We start from the raw sequence: 21,337 nt of genomic DNA on the forward strand, positions 1-21,337 counted from the left end.
TCATGCTAAAACCAGAGATACAAAGACAGATCTCTACGGTGGAAGCAGCCGTTTAAAACACGCGACACCGCTTGAGGTTAGGTAATAGTTGAATTTTGTTTGAATAGTTAAGTTGTCACCGACTATGTATATGGAAGGTCGTAACGAGATCATTGTACACATTTGTGGGTGACGGACGTCACACTATACGGTTTCTGCAGGCCGACGCGCCTAAATGACGTGGCTCTTTTAAGCTAGCTAAGCAGCTAACGGTCGCTATGAGAGTACGGCTAAATTAAAGGCTCACGCTATCCGGTCAACTGGGCTTCGTAGTGATGAATGTCATTTAACATCGTTTGTATCGGAAGTTGACGGAAAGATTTTGCACGCAAGACTAACCTGTTGCATTCACATGGTTCCCACTTTCTATGATTGGCTTTCGTTTCGTCGCTGGTTGATTTACGTTACTTTATTGGATCACCTTTTCTATCGGCGAACTCGGCAAGTCGCACCAAGGCGGCCTGGGGCGACTATGATTGGCCGAAACGGCGCATTGGGGCGCACCGGCGCGATTTGCCGAATTCGACATTAGATTTTAGCAGCGAACTCCAAGCAACTGGTGTCTTCGGGAACAACCTTTGATTCGTATACGTTAATTTCTTGGAAATGGCTATATCCAAGTTAAGCTCGAAAATAGGATGAGCGAAGAAGTCCAGTTCCGCATGGAACTGTCCTTGCTTCCTATCTTTATCAACGGAAAAATCTGCCATCAAGCTTTGCCCCGGAGGGAGGCGGAGATCAGTGCACTTGAGAGTGAACATTACAGGTCAATCCTGTTATCCGTGCGACCATGGTGTTCGGTTCTCGGGCGCCACCCTTGACAACAAGCTTCTCTGGCGACTTGCGTTTGAAGATGTCGAGGTTTCGTAGTGCGGAGATTCAACGCAGCGTCGCGTACGAAAGCAGGTTGAGGACGACCGTTCATTGATGCGAAAGCGCCAAATGGGCCATTCAGCGAAAAAGCCTGCGTCTGTAGCAGTGGAACGAAAGTCCCATCGGCTACGACGCCACGTAACGAACAAACTCCTTAACGGAGCAGAGCGGGTGAGAGGGAACGCCTGCTGCCGCATTAGCGCGCCAGGTGTTGCGTGAGGGGAAAGGGCATCGCCGCGGCGCCACGTCACCATCGCCCTCGCAGGCCTGCGTTATCCGCTCGTTCCTCGAACGCGCAAGCTCACGCCTGCGTTCTGACTGCGCCTCGGTAGGGCCAAATCGAAACGCGCCAAGCGTCTCAACGCGTTCGCATGCCCGCGATGAGTGCATAACTCGAAGGACCGCTCAGTGGCATTCAATCGGACATAAATGCTTTCGCATTCACAACTCATAGGAAGTGCTTGGGTGTCCTCGGAGTTTTTATTATTCAAGAGTGCCCCTGAAGGCCCTCAGATGAGCATGTTACATCGGGATGGGGAGGAGGAGTGGTCTGATAAACTTATCACAAGGATAAACGATGATACTATATTTCATGTAGCACTAAAGCTCATCCTAGGGTAAACAGAACACGTAAATTAGAAATTAACTACCTCAAGGCGCCACGGGCAACTGAAACAACAAATATGTGGTCAAGTTTAGACATGAGACTCAAGGTCTCTGCAAGCTGCCGCTGACGTCACGATCGTACCGCCAATTGGACCACCTCACAGGCAGTTCACAAGACGAGACTTGGCTTGGCGATGGGAGTTCCTCAAGCGGCTTCACACCATGAACGCAAATGAAGCTAGCTCTATTCGCCTCTGCCTACTGTAGCTCACGCCGTGTTGATTCGACTTCTGCGCTTGGCGAGTACTACATCGGCAACGCGCTTCTCTAGCGATCGAGTACAAGAAGACCTCGCTCTCATTTTTATGCAACGTTGAGCAGCTTTCGAGTGTTGTAGGCTTTGAATGGCCGAGACGTAATCGTTAAGACAAGCGTCGTTGCCTTTGGAGGACGTCACCTGCGGCGTCAGTGTGACCCGTCTACATGCGAAACGCACCATTGCAACCTTCGAATGAATGTGTTTTTTTTTTTCCGTGCTGGACCACTTCAGTACAGCATATCAGAATCGCCTGCCGGTCTACACGGATGGGTCGGCGAGCTGAGATGCAGACTGTTGCGCAGCTACAGTCATCACACCTCCCGCACAGGTGTGTCCTGCTCTGGTCATCTGGATCGCTTAGTTCGTTTAACAGTTGCTGAAAGCGTGGCAATCACCGTGGGCCTACGAAAACAGACGGTCTATTCTGCGCAAGAGATGCATCGAGGTACTCATGGACCCGGATTCGGCGCCGCAGGAAGTTATGCACTCGTATTTGGACAAAATTGAAAATGTCGGCAACTATCCTGTCGCCAGCTTCTCCACAGACAATAAATTGATTCGATGATCAGATAATGATAATATAAGGCGATATACTGCGGTACCTTGCAGGCTTCCTGAGAATTTATTTAGTAGCCCTCTCTGGCGCTGTCTCAGGAGCAAGGGCTTCAACGTTAAGTTTCAGTAGGTTCTGTCTCACGTGGGCGCTGAAGGAACTGAAAGAATAGGTGACGCTCTTGCGCGTGAAGCGCTGTCATGTGTCGTGTTACTGAGAACCCCGAATAATCTGCAGCGCACAAAAGAATGCAAACCGTAACCACTTTCCGACGCCACACAAACCTCCACATCAACCCAAGTGAGGTCAAAGGACTTGACCGTGAAAAGGGTATACCTTCCTGAATCTCGTTGTAACTAGCTTCGCCTGCACACAATATTCGTTACTTAAGAAAGGACGGCCTGTTTCACCGCTCTTTGCCTAATCGAGTGAGATTGGTGGTGTGGCCGAGTTGGTCTTCATGCGCCCGCTGTTTGACGTGACAAGAAATAAGCTGCTTCACAACCTATCGAAAAAAACAAGTTCATCCACATGCGAGCTTTGAATACGTAGTGTTCCATTAAAGGCCCGGAGTGATCAGAGTGTCTCTTAATTAATTGCGTGTATTCCTCCGATAAACTGAGTTGATCAACGTTTGGTGAAAGACTCACGTTGACAACGTAAGAGCTACTCTGCCGGAAAAAAACTGCGTACACACGAGGCCAACCACACTTGTTTCAGAAGCAGCGCTACTGGGAAGCACAGTGCGCCTTCCCAGGACAGAACTCTATAAATTGCAGACCTAAAGCCGTTCTCCAAGTCAAGTCGGTGCACCGTTTGAAGAATAGGAGCTGGCGATTGTTCACGGTCATTGCAGTAGACCTGCATAGCGCGTATATGAGCACATAACCTTCATTGCACGCCGCATTCGAAATGAGGACGCGAATGTTGCGGCCTACCGCTGGGCTTTTGTTTACTTCTGGCCACGGTGTACGTACCGTTATGCTTCTAAAGAATGGATGTAACGCACACAACAGACGCTGACGCCAAGGGCAGGTGCATAAAGTACGTGCATCGATCGTCTGCAACGACCGAACCGTCTGCTGTCTAAACCCCTCTGTTGACGGAACCCGGTGCAGCAAAGGTGGGAGCAACCGACTGAGCATACGTACTCTCAAAACCAGGTCATGGGGCGCGTTCTGCTACATACGGCTATTACATACTGGCTGCGTTTCAATACTCACCGCAGACGGCAAAGTAGACGGCTAAGTGGACAGCGGCCATCACAAGTCTCGTTCCAATTCTCACGAAGACGTCAAAGTAGACAGCTTCGCGAAGACAGCATCGAAGTCAGAAACGATGCAGGCTACTTTCCTGACCAAACAAGATGGCGGCTAGCTGAGCTGGACGCTTGGAAACTCGAAGGGAAGGTCATCTGCACGGAAGAAAACGTAGGCAAGCTTTCTCATGCCCTTAATCTAAGTCACATCGTGTTTTTCATAGGTTGACAGCCGCAACGACTTAAAATAGAGAAATAATGTGCGCTTTTGTGAACTTTATTCTTGTCGCCGCGAGGTGTCGTCACGTCGCAGAAGCGTCATCCATGTCTTCCAGACGGTTCGAAACACGTTCCATTACATGGCCCCGAAGCTGTGCCATTTGTTTGATTAGCTGTCAACGTAGACCGTTTCCGATGCTATCCAGAATTGGAACACACCCACTGTCGTCAGCTCGAATGTCGTCTGCCGACCTAGCTGCAGCCGAAGTCGCGAAGGAGCAGAAGTGGTAAGAACCGGCTGAACACAGATGCAGGCACTCTCAGAAAGACGCATGCACTCGCTTAAAGATTACGTAACGCCCGCAACAAACGGGGCACCGCAGAAATGTGCATAACGCACTACGTGGAGAAGCCGTCTACGAGGGGGATGATATTCCGCTGTCTCTGCTATACGAGGCCGTATAAGAAAATCTTTGCCCCTATTTCCTTAGACAGATTACGGCTGTAAATGTGAAGTCAACATATCCATTCCCAGCAGTGGACCGTTCTTGGACCGGCCCGGCCTTATCTGCCGGTAGCTCCGCGGCACGGCGCTGATGTCAGTTGTTGAAGATGGCGGTTGTGTTTACGAGCAACGAAGTGTGATTCGTTTTCTATGGAGCAAAGGTGAGGAACGCCCATCGAAATCCACAGGGAAATGCATCCCACGTATGGGGAAAGGTGTCTCGCTTTGAGGAGTGTGAGGTGTTGGTGCTGTGAGTTCGCATAAGGCCGTGAAGACTTGCATGATAATGAATGTTCGGGGAGGCCGCGTGTGTCGCTGACTAACGACATTGGCCGCGTTTCTGGACCACACACCATACAGTCCGGACCTCGCCCCCTAGTGATTTCTACGTTTTCAGTCCGCTCACGAAGCTCCTTGCAGGACGGCGATTCACGTGCAACGATGAAGCCAAACAGTCAGCCAGACGAATTCTACCGTAGGGGCACCTCAAATTTTGTGCTGAGATGGGAGAAATGTCTGAACCGCTGCGGGAACTATGTGGAAAATTAGCGCAAGATACGTTATATTTTTAATTACCTGTATGTACCTTATTTTGGCTGATAAAAATAGGGGCAAAGACTTTCTGATTCGCCCTCGTATTCAGTGTCGTCTGCCGGCAAAGCCCCCGTCGCAGACGAAACCGCGGGGGTGCAAAAGTGGGAGCAACCGGCCGAGCGCAGACCCACATACTCTCGGAACCAGGACACGCGGCACGTTCTCTTGCCTGCGTGCCTAAGAAGGACGTAGTAGTGCGAGCACCACCGACAAACGAATAACGCATACTGCGTGGGGAAATCGTCTGCTATACGGCTGTATATATCGTCGTCTGCTCGAGTGTCATCCAGACGAAGCTCGCCGGGGGAGCCGACGTAGGGGGAACAACCGGCCGAGCACAAGCTCTCGGAACCAGGGCACGCGGCACGAATTCTTCTGCCCGCTCACCCCCTTGCGTGCCTCCTCATCTTCGTTTTCTTCGGGGGGGTGGTCACCGACGCGAGTTGCCTATAGCGTAACCTTGTTATTTCTTTCTCTTTTCGCTCCCTTTTTGCTTCGCCGTGCGCGCTGGCCTACAAAGGGACCGGTCCGTTTCTTTGGCCGGTGCGCCCTGCGCGCCGGCGAGGTATAACCCGAAAGAAAACCGGCGACCACGACGACGAAAACAGAATACGCTTTTGTTTGGCAGCTTTCACGGCCAGCGCCGGGCTGCTCGCGACGTGCAAGTGGAACGCGCCTGACTCACCGGCCTTATCCGGACCGCTTGAGGCGTCGCGACCGCGTGCGGCATCGACGGTCGTAGTAAACACGCCTATAATTACTCGTTGCGCAGCAGCATGGCCTCATGGTACGTGCTTGCTTTTTCTAAATAGGTGTGCCCACGCCTGCGTGTGCGTGTGAGTGACTTCATTCACGGTACATGAGGCTTACCTCTCATATGCCTCATTCGCGGAACTCTCCCTGGTGGCGTCATGAGCGCATAAAGATACCAACGATAAAATACCAGCCCTGTCTTGTACGAAATTTGTAAACTAGAATGGATTGGTTAAGAGCCGGAGGAGGGGTTTTATGCTTTTCCTAGGCATTCACTGAAGTTAAAGTTTATTCACTTTTTCAGGCAATACATCGCATTGCCTAGGAGCCAAGGCTAAAGGAGAAAGTAGTGTCCTGACTGGGCCTTAGTCTCACAGTGCAAAACAGCAAGAGTGACTATCAAGGCACACAAAATGATCACAACTTCGAACACTTACGAGTCATATCTACAAGTCACATGAACACATGGCGGCAAGTACATATATATAGACTGTTAATAATATAGTAAACAATGTACCAGGAAACACATAAACCTTCCTATGAAATAAGCTAATGCAATAAAAGAAAAGTAGCACAGGTGAAACAGGTGATAAGCATAGCGATTAGGAGAGCTTCTCCTACGTAACGTGTACACACAGCTCAGAATGGACCACGTCACACATTATTTAAATACGTTTAAGTAGACAGTAAACACACCATTCCCACTCTCAAGACGCTGTGTGTTCAAATAACGAACACAGATTACGCTTGAAATCGCCTATAGTATAAGAATTTTCAGCAATTTCTATAACATCTGGACAAACGCTGCGCAGTTACATAATCTGATGTTCAACTCGCTGATTACCATAAGTAGTCCACGACATTTCCACTAAATACTACAGAGGTCTGACGTAGAGCATATATCCAGTATATTTCTGTATAAATAATGACTGACGAACTCATCTTTGTTTTCCATAGACTCTTTATATATATACGCTCTTAATTCAACACTGTAGGAATGTTGAAACTGTGGGAGCTTGTGCTGGGTCATTAGCTCTAGAGAACTTTTTTCTTGGGAATTAAACATTGTCTTGCTGCCAGCCACAGTAGCACAGAAATGGCTTCAATATCACTCTGAAAACAAATACCCCAAACCAGTAGGCAATAACCAACATAATAGTGTACAATACAAAAAATATAGTTGTCGTTTAACAAGAGCAAGTAGTTGGTTTTGAAGTTGGTACAACACAACCATTGATTTCGATATTTTCGTGCGAACATGTCATATATGTTTACTCCCAACTTGGAAAAAGTTTTCTTGGAAGGATTCCTTGGAAAATAACGTGGTCAATCGTTCGGTTATCCTAAAGCTGGCATCGCCTTTGAGATATAAGCCGTCCAAGATCTGCTACAAAATCGATCGCAGCATGAGCTTTGGGAAACTGTTAATTGGAAGGTCAACGCATCCCGTAACAGATTTTGGGGACACAGATCTCGATAGTGGCATCATCTCGTATTAGGTTTTCTTGCTAAGCAGAAATTATTTCCGAGGGTGCCCTGCGCGGCCACAATTTCGCGTTTTACATATGAGTCCTAAAGCGAACAATTACGAACCTAATCGACGAATGTTATTCACCGTGTTACCAAGTCATCGCAATTTAACGTGCAAATTAAAGGGGGGAGGGAAATTAAGCAGATTTCACGTGCTGCGGGTATTCGTTTAAGCGGCGCTTTCTCTGGTGTTTACTGTAGGCACACCGTTCTTGTTCGGCGACCAGTAGCAACTTGCAAGTGTGGACCATACGCGGCGAAGTTGAACACGTTTCCAATCGAAAGCGCCTCGCCAGACGTTAAAGCATGTCGAGTGCCGGCACTGCCAGACATGTCACACACCAACCACAGTCGACATAGCACACATTACACATCGAACCGAGTTAGTCTTCCACGAATTGTTTCTCAACGTATTGCTGCTTGCACCCGTAAACGACACACAGTCCCACTCTCCAGTCCGTGTGCTATCTCATCACTGTGTTTACGAGCAAGCGGACGCTCGCGTTTCCGATCCCTTCTTCGCTGCCTATCGATGCTGCTACGCGTCGCGTTTCTTGAAAAAACAACAACAACTTTCACGGCCCTCCTCGCGCTGTTCATGGCCGCCTCTCGACATTGCTCCGATTCGCTTTCACGAGCCAGCATTCGCTCGCGTTCTAAACCGCGATTCCCGGAGCCTCGAAGACGTTCCTGTTCTTCTCGACGCCCTCTTCCGAGCCTCTGCCTCTCCCCTCACTAAGTGTATGTTAAACGCTTCGGCTCCATACTTGTCTGCGTCGGAACTCTCGTCTGAGCCCGGTCTATAATGCCCCTGGTCAGGCCTCCTGTTGTTCAGGGTTACACTGGGTCACCTCGGTTTGCACTTTCTCCGGGACCGGTTCGCACTATATTCGAGACCGGATCGTGCAAGGCAGCAGGTAGCAGCCGCAAAGTGCTGGGAGGGAAGTGTAGGTGGAAAAAGGCAAGGAAGGGCTTGCTTCAAAAACGGTACTGTGTTGAGCCCAGTCCACCAGCAAACCACTCCAACCCCATGCTCAATGATCCTCAATGATCCTCGGTTCTAGCCATGATATTCCGTGACCCTTCCAGCGAGACAGCAGGCAGAAGAGCTCTGATTTATGGTGACACATCGTGCAAGACGGCAGCTGGCACCCGCAAAGTGGGGGTAAGACGATAAGAAGCCAACACACACACAAACACACACACGCACGCACGCACGCACGCGCACACACACACACACACACACACCACACGCACGCACGCACACACACACACACACACACACACACACACACACACACACACACACACACACACACACACACACACACACACACACACACACACACACACACACACACACACACACACACACACACACACACACACACACACACACACACACACACACACCGTGCAGTTCCTCCTCCTAATTTGTCTTCCTACAGTATTTTATATGCCCATCCGTCAACTCGCCCATCACTTCCGGTCGTCATATGCTGCGTAGCGTCACTCGAGAGGAAGACAGTGCCAACCGAGTCACAAGGAACAATAGAAAGATCCAAAGCCAATAGACGAAGTGACGGGAGGGGGGGGGGGCAGGGTCCCCACGTAACGGAAATCAACCAACGCAGAGCTCGCGATCTGTGTAAGATTCACAACGCACGCGACGCAGCGCGAGCTCAAGGAAACGTGGGTTTCTTTCGAAAGTGTCCCACACACGCGAACCACACACACACATTCTCGCAGCGTGCAGCCTGCAAACAACAACGCAACACAGAGGGCACCAATTGTTCTTTGGGACTCCCTAGCTGCCAACAGTGGGCCGGCTAAGATACGTGTGCCAGGTGGACAGGCGGATGTGTGGACGTGCATAAAGCCGTAAGGCGTTGTACGATAGTCTACCAAGTCGCTGGCAGGCTTCAGACCTGCGTCTTACATTGGTTAACTTTTTTTTTCGGTAGGCATGATTGTTCGGAAAGCGTTGGTCGAAGTGGGGCGACCGCCCCGGCGTAATAGAAATGTTGCCTTCGTTTTGCGCCTGGAGACCCACGTAGCACGGCTGCGCTCCGAGGGCGTGGGAACACGTGGGCCAGGGAAACGAAAGTGAGTTGACGTCGGTCGGGGTAACTTTAGGCTTTTTTATTTGCTCAAAAAATGATTTGGACAGTCTATGGACTGTCTATAGATGGCTCATGGACTTACTGGCTTACGTCTAGTTGTCGACTAAAGTGTATTATTAAAGGGGTGAAAGTAGTTCGCTGATTCTCGTCTGCCATGCTAGAAATGCCTCTGAGCCTTTTGCACAGTCGTCTTGGATCTACGTTCTTTCATTGCAGCTTTCGAGAATGCGCGCCGTCGCAGCATTGTCATAATAATCATCAGTCAATTTACTATAGTGTTTGATGATGATTTGGGATTTTTATGGCGCAGCAGCCATGCAGACTATAATGCGCCAATACTATAGTGTTTCTTACAGAAAGTATACTAGAGGTAACTCTGGCGGTGTGGTGCCTACGAAGGCTGGGGTTGTGACGGTTCAACCAGGGATGCCATTCTGAACACTGTCGAAGTCTGCCATCTTGCAAGCTCTGATTGGCGCAGGGGGTTGCTACGGCCTCTCTGATTGGCTCAAAATTTCGCCATTACAGTATTTGACAATATATGGCCGAGTTTGCCAACAGCAACCCAGCGTCGCCATGAGGAGCGCAGAACATGGATTTACCTAAACTTCGGGCCTTTTGGCTTCAAGCGGCTTTGTAACTATGCAAAGGCACCGTTTTCAACCAAATATTGCGTTACAAACGCAACACTTAGATAGGCATGCGGGCAGAGACTGCATTGCTGTGTTTAAACAAGCACGATTACTAGGAAAAAAAATGTCACTTAATGAAGTTTGAAGCCACAGGAAACGGAAGATCAGACAAAACCATGCACTGCCCACCATTCTCACGGTATCGCAACGACACACTTTGTCTCTGACACACTATGTCTATAACTCTATGTAATTTATGGCAAGTGGAGGCCGAAAGCTTCTGCCAGTGATCTCCAGTTGCCCCATGTCGTCCGTCAAATGACTCCATCCTACTCCTGCAAATTACCTAATTTGATCACGCCGCCTATTCATCTGCCGTCCACGGTACTGCAATTCACTTCCCCTGGAACGCGTATCGTTTATCTTGCAGATTGTACCGCTCATCTGCTCTATATACGCATTATAGAGTCCGTCGCAATTTTTTCTTTCTCTTAACCTGAACTAAAAGTTCCACAACCCCCGTCTTCCTATCGTATAACCTTACGCATACCAGTTTTCGTTCCACCTCTGGTTGTGTCTTCTTCAGTTTCTCTTCAAGCATCTTCGCAAACCTGCAATTTTTGGCTTCATACGTTGTTAGCACCGGCAAAATGCAGTAATTGTCCACTTTTATTAATAAGGATCGCGCTAAGCTACAGTCTTAATTTGGGAATGCCTATCATGCGCTCCAAGCAATTTGTTTTAGTCTGTAGATTTCTATCTTGTCCGGTTCTCTCGTAGCCATTTGGCATAGATAGATGTACTCATGCACAGCTTCGTGAGGCTGGACAGTACAGTCAGATAATTGTGACCACTATAGCGACGGTACAGGCCGGAGAACCTTTACTCGCATGTTCATCTCTGTTATCACGGCTCTTGTAACGTGATTGTCAAAATTGCTGATCAGTTATTTTTCATATGTCCCGCTAACAATGTATTAAACTTCTCTTTATGTAATGGGGTTGTGACGGTTCAACCAGGGATGCTATTTTGAACACTGTCGAAGTCTGCCATCTTGCAAGCTCTGATTGGCCCAGGGGGTTGCTACGGCCATCTCGGCTTCTTATGATATAACTTTATGTAATAGGCACGTGGTGCACTTTCGCGTGTAGACGAACCGCGCGGCCTCAACGCAGCGTAATTAACCTCACCGTAGCTTTCATTCGAGCACACCTTTTACTTATTCATTTTTCTCCATGCGTACGAGCCGCAGCGAGTCTCGCCAGAACGACTCTCCTACGTTCTCTTGGCACGTTTTCCTCGCATACGCACGTCGCTCCATATGTGGCTGTCATGCTCCGATACAACCGCTCGTTTGTATCCGTCGCGCCAACATCCCATCTGGATTAGTTCGTTACGTAACCTGAGACCGAGCATTCTTTCTGTAACGTTATTTCTGTGTCCGTATAGCCGCCGATGGCATGCATCCGTGCAGAGTACCGTCTGCACCTCTGCACAACACACCGTCTGCTGTCTGCCTGTCAGCCTTACTGCGCAGACGTCGATACGTTTGACGTCAGCGTTGAACGCTGTCTGCGAGAGAGGGGATATGAAGATGAACTACATGTCCTATCTTTTCTGCACGCTGCATTATGTCTTATGCCTGCCCAGACATGTATAAGTCTATGGGGAACGTCTGCCTAAGGAGACTGCAAAAACAAAAAAAAACTGTGCTGGGTCTATTCGGCTCCAGTGTGTGTTTCGTCTGCACACTTCTCGATACGCCCGCACTGCGCATCGTCTGCAAGGGTGCGTACACTGCACACACATTCGTATAACGGTGGATTGGGTCTGCTCCATTCTGTGTTGACGTCTGGACAGACGTTTATAAGTATGTGGCGAACAACGGAAAATCATCCGTATAACCCTGTATTTGGTCTGCTTCATTCTGTGTGAACGCCATCTCACACGTTTATAAGTATGTGGCGAATAATGCATCAACATTCGTATAAGGCCTGATGTCGTCTGTTCTACAAGAATGTAACAGAGGCGACTACCCGTTCCATTGCACACACACGTGGTTACACGAAGACGTTGATACGTATGTGTGTAATGCCGTCTGTATCCCACAATCGCCCCTCACTTATATGCAAAGTGCTATATGCTTGCGCGTGTAAGTTAAACCGAACAGTGCGAAGGACGTTACCGGCCCGAGACGGTGACGTCCTTCGAGGACTGGTTCTGGCCACGACCTAACTTTATGAAGAGACAATTTAACTAATAATCAAGCTTGACATGCGAAGTTTTTATAGTGAGCCGTGTGTACCTAGCCCGATCTCCCTTGCTCACTTCCCTAGATATCTCCCCGAGCAATCATTTCAATATGTTTCACTAATCAGATCTCATCTGAAGAGAATGCATGTCTCGGCACAATAATTTCCGCTTGAACTCATAACCTCCAGCTTTCTTTGCTACGTCTGAGTTCAAACCTCGTATGTAAGTGAAGACTGCACAAAAATCTGCTCAAAAAGCCGTATTTCCGTTTTCTTCTGGACGCCCAGACACAGATCACCTTTTATCGTTCGGATGGTTCAATATAAAGCTTGGCAATTTTACTTGCCTAATTTATCGAGAAAAAGTGCGGCCAATTCGTGTTCGTCACCGCCCCTCGTGATGTCCACATCACATCCTTAAGCGAGTTACCGAAACCAGTCTCGGGTGCCATGCTTTGCCGTACAGTTCAAGACGGAAGCGACCAGATTACGTCATAGCCACAATGTTTAGGACCTCACTTAAACGAAGGAAACGTGGCATTTTTTCCGGAAAACAAGGCAAATAAAAGTGCCAACGAAGCGTTATACAGAATGATCCTGACGAAAAAAAAAAGAAATCTGATCTTGCTGCGAAATTCGCGCGAATCCAGAGCAGTGGTAAGCGTGAAACATTTCTTTCTTTTTTCATGAGTGCAGCTAGGGAAAGAAGACGCAGGTTTTCGCACTACGCCTGTTAGTTTACAAACAAGCAACTTGAATGTATACCTTCGGGAAACTGCTCAACTGCGGCATTGGGTTAAAGTACCGCGGCTGTAAATTAATCGCTGCTGCAGTGTAGCGTAGGTTTTTCGAAGCATCGAAAGCAAACAAACAAAGAAAGGAACGGACAGGTTAGACTTGTGTCCTACGGCGCCGCAGTGCAAGCAACAAGTGGTGATCGGCGTCTTAAGCGGCCAGCAGGAAGCGGAACGAGTTTTTGTTCAACGCTATAGGTCATGCACTCGAATGATCCGGTGTATGTATCCCTCGTCAGGAGGGGGCATGCTTGCTCGGGGAGCACTCCGATTCCCACGCCGCCGCACGTACACCGAATGCGAGATGACGCCGGCCACGAGAGACGACCGCGAAATGCCAACCTACACTTGCTTAACCTCGGTCTGTGTGCGCTTGGTTAGCCCACGAAAGCGCCTACACAGGGCACCAGAGGGCACTGTGTAGAAACGTGCGGCTATGATTCAAGAAACGACTAGACGCGTCGACACCGTTTGCACTGGTTTATGCAGACACCGACGCTCGCATTAAGGCAGTCACGGTTTGCGCTGACGCCAGTGCTTATGTGCCGTTGGAATGAATGCGCGTTCCTGAAAGATTTCGCGGTTTAACCCCATCCCCGCGAATGGCTCCATCAGCGCAGTTGTAGACGTCTACGTCTCCGCGATGACCTGTAAATCGAAATACCTATACGACCAACCTAAAGCTCTCTATTGTATGCCATCCGCGTCAGCAAAAGAGCTCGTCTTCTTGTTGCTAACACGAGTCAAATTACTGTGTATCGACGCGAACCAGGTTGGTTGCACCGTGCGCGCCTTTGAATGTCTTAATTTCTTGTTTCCCAGTTTCGCTTATTCCGCGCCTCAGCTTCATCGGTACGAACAGTAGTGAAACGTAAGTTGAAAGTCACCGCTCTGTCGTGTGCATACACTCTTCCTTTGTCCACCATTCTACGCTGTGAATCGAGAACTACGTCGAACCTGATGTGAGAACGACTTGAGGAAATTTATAAACTCTCCTTCGGATTCTTTCTTAATGTTTTCCTCAGCAGTGGTTTTGTACGCCCATCTTGCATTTACCCTAACTTTTGTTTTTAGTTCAAGACGTAGAAACATGGCAAAGTAGGCTGCGTCTGAGTTGGCTATCCCAAAATCCCAATTCCGTTACTGAATCAACAGTGAAAAAGCAAACGTAAAACTGAAATATCGACAAGCACTACACACACACGAACACAAGCGCACAAAGAGTATCTCCACGGGAACCAGCACCGAAAGTAAAGTCACCCATAATATAGGAGTGAAATTGTTTGCACGTCTTTTCATGTATGCATTAGATGCTTCATTGCTGTTAGTTGTTGTACCACTCATCGGAGCAAAGGAATAGCCGGCGGCTTTGACAGAGCCATCATCTTTGATTGATCGAGTGCGGTGGCGTCCAAATCCACGCCACAGCGACGAGTCCCTTTACGTATTGGAAGTCAATCTCGAGGGCCACGCTTTTGCTAACTGCACGCGCCGGAAGCGATGCAGTTCGCAAAACTGCATCGGAAACACGTCGTAGACGCCTTGTTTGGGGCACCGCTTATTACCTGTAGCGCCAGAAAATCCGGACAATATAAAGAGGAACGCGTAAGCTTGAAGAACAGTGGGTGAACAAGACGTGTCTCAGGCTAGGATCGAGTGCGGTGGCGTCCAAACCCACGCCCCAGCGACGACTCCCTCTACGTATTGGAAGCTAATCTCGAAGGCCACGCTTTTGCTAACAGCACGCGCCGGAAGCGATGCGGAAGCACGTCGTAGACGCCTTGTTTGGGGCACCGCTTACTACCTGTAGCGCCAGAAAATCCGGACAAGACAAAGAGGAATGCGTAGCATTGAAGAACGGCGGGCGAGCAAGACGTGTCTCAGGCTAGGGTTGTCTCAGGCGCCACAAGTTATTGAGGGAGACCTCAAGAAGGGGTACCACGACTTCCCTCGTTCAAGCGCTGTCGACCACTCCTGCGGCGCCAGAGTTTCGTGTGGCAAGGCCCTATACGAAAACCACGCCATGTGGCCGCGCGACTCCATGGTCGCGTACACACTGTGGTACACGTACACTCCTCTCGCTTTCCGAATGCCATTGTGCTCGGGGGAGCTCTATTGTTCTCCGAAGACACGGAACTATACAGACATCCTCGTTTCGACACCGAGATGCGAAAACAAAACAAAAAAAAAACAAAGAAAGAACAGAGAAATGAAGACAGAGAGGTAAAGAAGAGAACAGAGACATTAAAAGATGTGATCGCCGAGACAGAACATAATGGCGATGGGGCGGGAGTCCCCGAGCGGCGGAAGGACGTCGCCTTCGCGGGTCAACCGTCCTGAACGACGCCCAGCGAGAGTGGCGGACGCTCGCGTGCGTATACAAGCCAACGGGAGGAGGAGACGTCGTCCTCGCCTGCCGCTAATTGCGCGATGAACAGAGAGAGAAAGCGACGGAGGAAGCCGACGAGATGCAAGCATATGGAAGCGATAGCAAACAAAGCAATGCGCGCTGCACTCAAAGCGTGCAGTGCGGGTGAACGTAAACATGAGTCATTTGCGCGTTATATCTTCGTCTGATGATCTGCGCTGCCGACGAAATGAGATGGCAGCTGGCACGCGCGTGCGTGAATTCGTGTGACTTAGGAATGCGGGTGATAATAAGGCACCTCTGAAGAGTCGCTGAAGGCGACTCCTTTATGCGAAAGTTCACTGCTTGTTTTTCGCGCTGACCTCCACTTTCGAGAGTTCTTGTGCCACGTGATGGATTAATTCGTTTTTTTTTGTGTGTGTGTAACTATAACAATGAAAGCATGCCTTCCACCAGGGAATACAAGACGCTCTCCAAAATGCGGTTAAACAAGAGACAACCAACCCATTAATCACGCATGAGGGAGTCGCCAGCATTTCACTGTTTCACAGAGACATCTGTTAATGGTGACAGAGGTAGCTTAATCCCTCCGGGTGGATGGATGGATGGATGGACGGGCGGACGGACGGATTCTTATTTAGCCAAGTGTCTTACCTATCTTGCTTTTTAAGCAGGCAAATAATTTCTGGCATGAAACTTTCTGAACCATTACTGGAAACATTGCTTTCGTACGCCTACTTTGTTTGTGGCCTCCCTACTTTTCTGCCAATCGCCTTTTACTAATCTCTGTTGAGGACACGTTTACTTTCCCCCTGCTATCCCTGAACCCAAGGGCTTGAAAGAGGCCAGCAGAGTAGATATCTTCACATTCTAATAAGATATCGTTAACGTCATTAACAAAACGCTTAACAGCATGACAGCGACAGCTGTTGCCCGGCAGCTTTCACTGTCATGCACTTAAGGATGACATGGCTAAGGGCGATGCAGAGTCAAACCGCATCACATGTCGTTGGATTGGGTTATAGGGATAAGTGTGATGCGGGCATTTTGACGACGAAGCGGCAACGTATGAGGGACGATTGAAAAAAAAAAAGACAAACAACAAAGGCGCCTGATAAACTGCATGACACTGCAGTAATGGCGACAGTGCTAAGAACGATGCAGAGTTAAACTGTATGACAGCGGGCATGCCGTAACTGAGCCAAGAACGACGCACTGTGGCGCTGCCGGTCACGCAGAAAATGCGTGGCACTTAGCCTCGTCATCCTGCATGGCACGGCGTGTCATGTAGTAATTACCACTGGGGCCATGCACTTCCGCTCTCCATCACTCTTACGCTAACACTTACAAAACTTACAAATAAGAATTTAGACATTCTCAACTACTTGTATCCTAAAGGCTTCCAAACGCGTCGCACAGAGGTTGAGGCATGGACCAATCAAGTGGGCATAAAAATAAAAACTCGATCCTCGCGGATCTCTCTAACAAAGACAGGTCTAATTGTCGAAATACTGGCTCTTGGATGAGGCCTCCCTTGTTCGTCTACTGTTGACGTTTAAAGGCTCGTCCTTTTTGTACGTATGATGACTGCACACTGTCTGAGAGAATTCATGAGGACTCCTATTTCCTCTTCTCGGTTGTGAGCGAGAGAATTTTGAAAAGGCCGTGTGCCAAAAGCTTATATAGACATAGTTCACGAGAAGCGTAAAAAGAGAAGTCTCGAAACATTTTTTGAGACTGCAAACTAGCAGTGGTCTACAGGGCAGTTCCCACCCTTTCCTGTTTTACCAGCGTATTGCTTCTCCCTTTCATAAATATATTGTGTGAATGTACATAAGCAATCCCTTGACGAGCCGCGTCGCTTCCCCCGATTCTGCGTCGAGTTCACGCACTGTCGCTCCCAAATTATTTCCAGCATTTCGAGCTTGAGCGCCGAGGAGGGTCTTGCTCGCCGCCGCAAAGCGCATGGTCACTCGTAACTCACACATCATTCATTGTCCGTGCCAGCGGTTGGGAAACGCGGCGTTGCGAGTTTCAGCCGCCCCGCTGAGTCAACGAACCCGCGCACTCCGACAGCAACAAGAGGGATTCGTTCACCTGCGTGTTGCCACCGACGTTGCTTCATCCGCAGCTCTCTTACGTTTCGCATTTATTTATTTTCTACATTATTTTTTTGTGGATCCACTTGGCGCGAGCAACACAACCGGGCGAAACGGGCGAAGCCGTGTCAAGGATGCACTTCCCCCCCCCCCCCGCCCCCCGGGGAACGCTTTGAAACTGTCCTCCCAAAACCCTCTCAACTTATTTTCTCCTTGTCACGCGCTTGTCGCCGTTTAGTTTCTAAACTCCCGTTTCACCACCAAGTTTCGTGCAGTAGAGCGAAGACTTGCACTTACAAACGTCGTTCCACTAAGCTTTAGTTCAACGGGCTTTAGTTGGAGCTACTCTTTGCATTCTTTTTTGTTTTGTTTTCCCTTACCTAAATGTAATGGCGTTCCGCATAAAATCACACAACACATGGAAAGACCTTCTGTATATCGGAACCTCTTACGTTTTAAGTAAACTTCACAATAAATACAGTGAACCTTCGTTATAACGAGGGCTCACGCTGTAACGAGCGCTATATACACTCTCGATGTCGTTCTGCTTATACGTTCCAGCTGCGAGTAGAACCTTCTCGCTATCTGTTCCCGCTTACCCTAGTGGAATGGCGTTCCACATGAAATGAAACGCATGGAACAACGTCCCACTGATCTGAATCTCATACTTTTTGAATTCGCATAACAATACCTGGAACTGCGTTTCAGTAATAGAGCCACTGTTATCCGGAACACTGCTCCACACGCCTGTGCCTGGGCTCAGGTCTGTTCGAACAATGCTCAGGCACAATAGGCGCAGGTATCTGGAACCATCTCTAAGTACATGGGAGGACATCATATGAAACCCGGATAGGGGTGTAAGGCTCGGATAGGGGTCTAGTCAATCAGCAAGGATTTTTAAAGAAGAGGAAGGCACGCAAGATAAATGGCGATTATTGTCTGGGCATAAGATACACCTCAAAGGGCGCAAGTTTTTTTTTATGTACTGTACCCATCATTCCCACACCGTTCGAACTGCCATAAATGTAGCTCACGTAGACGCTTTAGTACCCATATTTCTCTCAGGCAACATTTGTTGTAAGCTCTATGCTAATACATGGTCTCCGAGACCCTGATGGGCGCGCCGACCGGTCTCAGAGGCCACGGTTGACACGATCCATGGCTCTCGCTGCACTGTACGCATTTGGTGGAACGGAGCGCAGCTATAGCCCTTTCAGCGCCGCGTGGCGCGCTGCTGAGTGATTAAGGGACGCAATTAAAGGTCTCATTGCAGGCTTACGATGTGAGAGGGCTCTCATAAGAGCCCGTAGGGTCTACGGACCACTTGTCCTTTCGCGCAGAACGCGGCCATTAAGATGTAAATGAGGTTATCCGCGTAAGCGAGCCGGCTGGAATGGTCGGGTGCGGTGGCGTATATGCGCGAAACGTGGTGACCTCTCCGTTGACTCATTCGCTTCATTCTGGAGCGGGGTCGCATGAAGCACCCACTCGCCAGCAAGTGAATTGAGGTCTTCTGACACCGGAGGCGTCCACATGATGGTGGGTCTTCCGGTAGGTGGCGATCAATGTCTGCAGGCCATAATGTCCCTTAAACTTCGTGAAGTAGTGCCACACTTTGAAGAACGCCGCGTCCCCCTTGCGCGCTCTGGCCGATGCCGACGCCGCGTCACTATTGGCCCAATAGCGTCACGTGGCCCTCGCGCCCTGCGTGAGCGCCATTTTTGCTCGAGAAGCGTCTGCGGAGTGACGATCGAGGAGCACAAGCTGGCGCAGTTGCTACGCTCGAGCAGTGTAGGCGGCGCCACGGTCAAGGAGGGAGCGTGAAAAACAGGAGAAACGAGAAGGAGTGAAGGCGGAGGAGGAGAGTGTCGCTGCTGTAGGAAGTTCAAGGGGCTTTAGCAGGCCACTCTGGCACACACTATGTGACTCTTAAGTCATGTGCGCTGACGAGACCTTTCAATGCGCTTATGCGCTTAGGTCACTTCCTACCAAATGCAGTCTACGCGGTGCATTGTTTGTTTTTTTCGCAGCTCCCCTTCCTGATCTCGTGTGGGTCTACGTAACAGACTTCATGAACGATGCGCGCTACCGCTGGATAGTGTTCGCGCTATAACGTTCTTACTGAAGTTCTTACTGATATGCTGGAGGCGCAGCTCCACGTTATAGGCTGGTTTGGCAAATCCATTGTTTATTATTGTTGCTCGTTTACTTTTCCATGTTCATTTCGTTCATTTTAATCTTGGTTTTCGCTGTTATATTTCTGTATTTCTCTACGTAAACTCAACCTTACTTTTCACATTATTAAATGCTAATTGCGTGGCATAAAAATTCGTCTTTTTTCCAATTTTGCTCAATCTTACTCACCAACGTAAACTCATTTTTACTCCTCAGTGGTCTGCGTATGTGATTCGCTTGTGTTTCAAGGTTGGAATTATGTGTCAGTAGGGAGACGGACCACATCCTCCAGCCTGAAGCTTCGTAACTCAAGGGGCGATAGAACGAGCGACCTCGCTGTCCTCCCTTTGCTCCTCCAACTCCAGCTTGACTACAATGCGAGGTGGCGGGAAGAGAAGTCGCTCTTTCCTATTGTAATGCCGGTACTTAACAACCATCAGCTAACGCACCGATCATTCACTCCGTCAGTTGACCCAATCGACTGGCTGCGAAATGAATGAATTAATCATGTCATTATCACAAATAACCACTCCACATCTATGGGGCATGACGTCAACGTTAACTCTCATTGGTCCTCTTTCTTTCATATCGGAAACGTGAACAGAGTTTTTTTTATACGAAGAGCTAGCCCTACTCCATATATATGTATTAAAGAGAAAACTGTGAGGCCCTTTTCGTGTGCGAAAAGAAGCAGTGGCTTAGAGCACTTATTGACCACGAGCCAACGCGCAGAATAGTACGTTAGATCAGTTGCGTAGCTTGCCAGCTCTCAAAACTCTCTCTCTCTCTCTTTCGGGTAGTCCTCGTTCCCGGACAGAGCCACAACATGTGGCGACCGTCCTTCGTAGGTGTCGGAACATGAAGTACTTTTTCGGACAGCTCACGCAGTCTTCAGGTGTTGGACTCCTCGCCCAGTTGAAGTAATGTGTGAGGGTCACCCCAACCCGAAGTCTCCAGAGAGGCAGTTCCTCCACCGGAGAAATGTTACGGAGGAAGAGAGCAAGACGCAAGGGGGGAGATTAAGTAGTATGTGTACAGTCGAAGAAGCGATTATTGAGCAGAAAGCATTCATTAGAAAACGAAAGCCCATTTTCACTTAAAGGAACGTCGATAAAAACTCAACAGAATGTGAAAATGCCTTGTGTGTCGACTCAAATTGCCCCTTCCTCCTTTCTCTTCGTCTTCTCTCTCCTTTTCAAAAGTCTGGACGATTGGTGACCCCTTCGGGAGAAAACTGCCAGCCTGCCTCTCTTTATGCGGGCGTATGTATATGTGTGGTGCCTATATGTATTTACTTGATTCTTAATAATTTCGTGTGCCTCTCACCTGACGCAGGACCACCACCCCTTCAAGTGCCGCCAACTCGCCCCCCCCCCCTCGAAGAATAAGCAGCGATGGACTCCGAGTCCAACTACACGTGCAGCGACGGGCTGCTGCTGCCCTTCCTGGACGAGTCCAGCTGGTCAAGGGGCGGCCGCTCGTTCGTCTACCTGCTGGGCCTGCTGTACTGCTTCCTGGGCGTGGCCATCATCGCGGATGTGTTCATGTGTGCCATCGAGCGCATCACGTCCAAGACGAGGCGGCTGACGCTGTCGGCCCAGGTGCCCGGCGGCCAGCCGGACATCATAGAGGTCAAGGTGTGGAA

At 49.3% G+C, this 21,337-nt stretch overlaps 1 protein-coding gene and 1 long non-coding RNA gene across 3 annotated transcripts in view; one reads left to right on the forward strand and one right to left on the reverse strand.

The window, feature by feature from the left end:
• The window catches only part of LOC139048958 (uncharacterized), a 137,097-nt gene that overhangs the window by 50,476 nt on the left and 65,284 nt on the right, over window positions 1-21,337 (reverse strand). For both annotated transcript variants that reach the window (XR_011508042.1, XR_011508041.1), the window contains exon 2: window positions 3,614-3,804. This is a non-coding gene — a long non-coding RNA (uncharacterized lncRNA). The remainder of the gene's footprint in view (window positions 1-3,613; window positions 3,805-21,337) is intronic.
• The window catches only part of LOC139048956 (sodium/calcium exchanger 3-like), a 68,030-nt gene that overhangs the window by 24,488 nt on the left and 22,205 nt on the right, over window positions 1-21,337 (forward strand). The window contains exon 2 of the mRNA XM_070523958.1: window positions 21,028-21,337. This exon is cut by the window's right edge and continues 87 nt beyond it. Within this exon, the coding sequence (XP_070380059.1) occupies window positions 21,087-21,337 (251 nt within the window). The 5' untranslated portion in view covers window positions 21,028-21,086. The remainder of the gene's footprint in view (window positions 1-21,027) is intronic.

This window comes from Dermacentor albipictus, chromosome 8 (assembly GCF_038994185.2).
Source record: "Dermacentor albipictus isolate Rhodes 1998 colony chromosome 8, USDA_Dalb.pri_finalv2, whole genome shotgun sequence".
NCBI classification, from domain to species: domain Eukaryota; kingdom Metazoa; phylum Arthropoda; class Arachnida; order Ixodida; family Ixodidae; genus Dermacentor; species Dermacentor albipictus.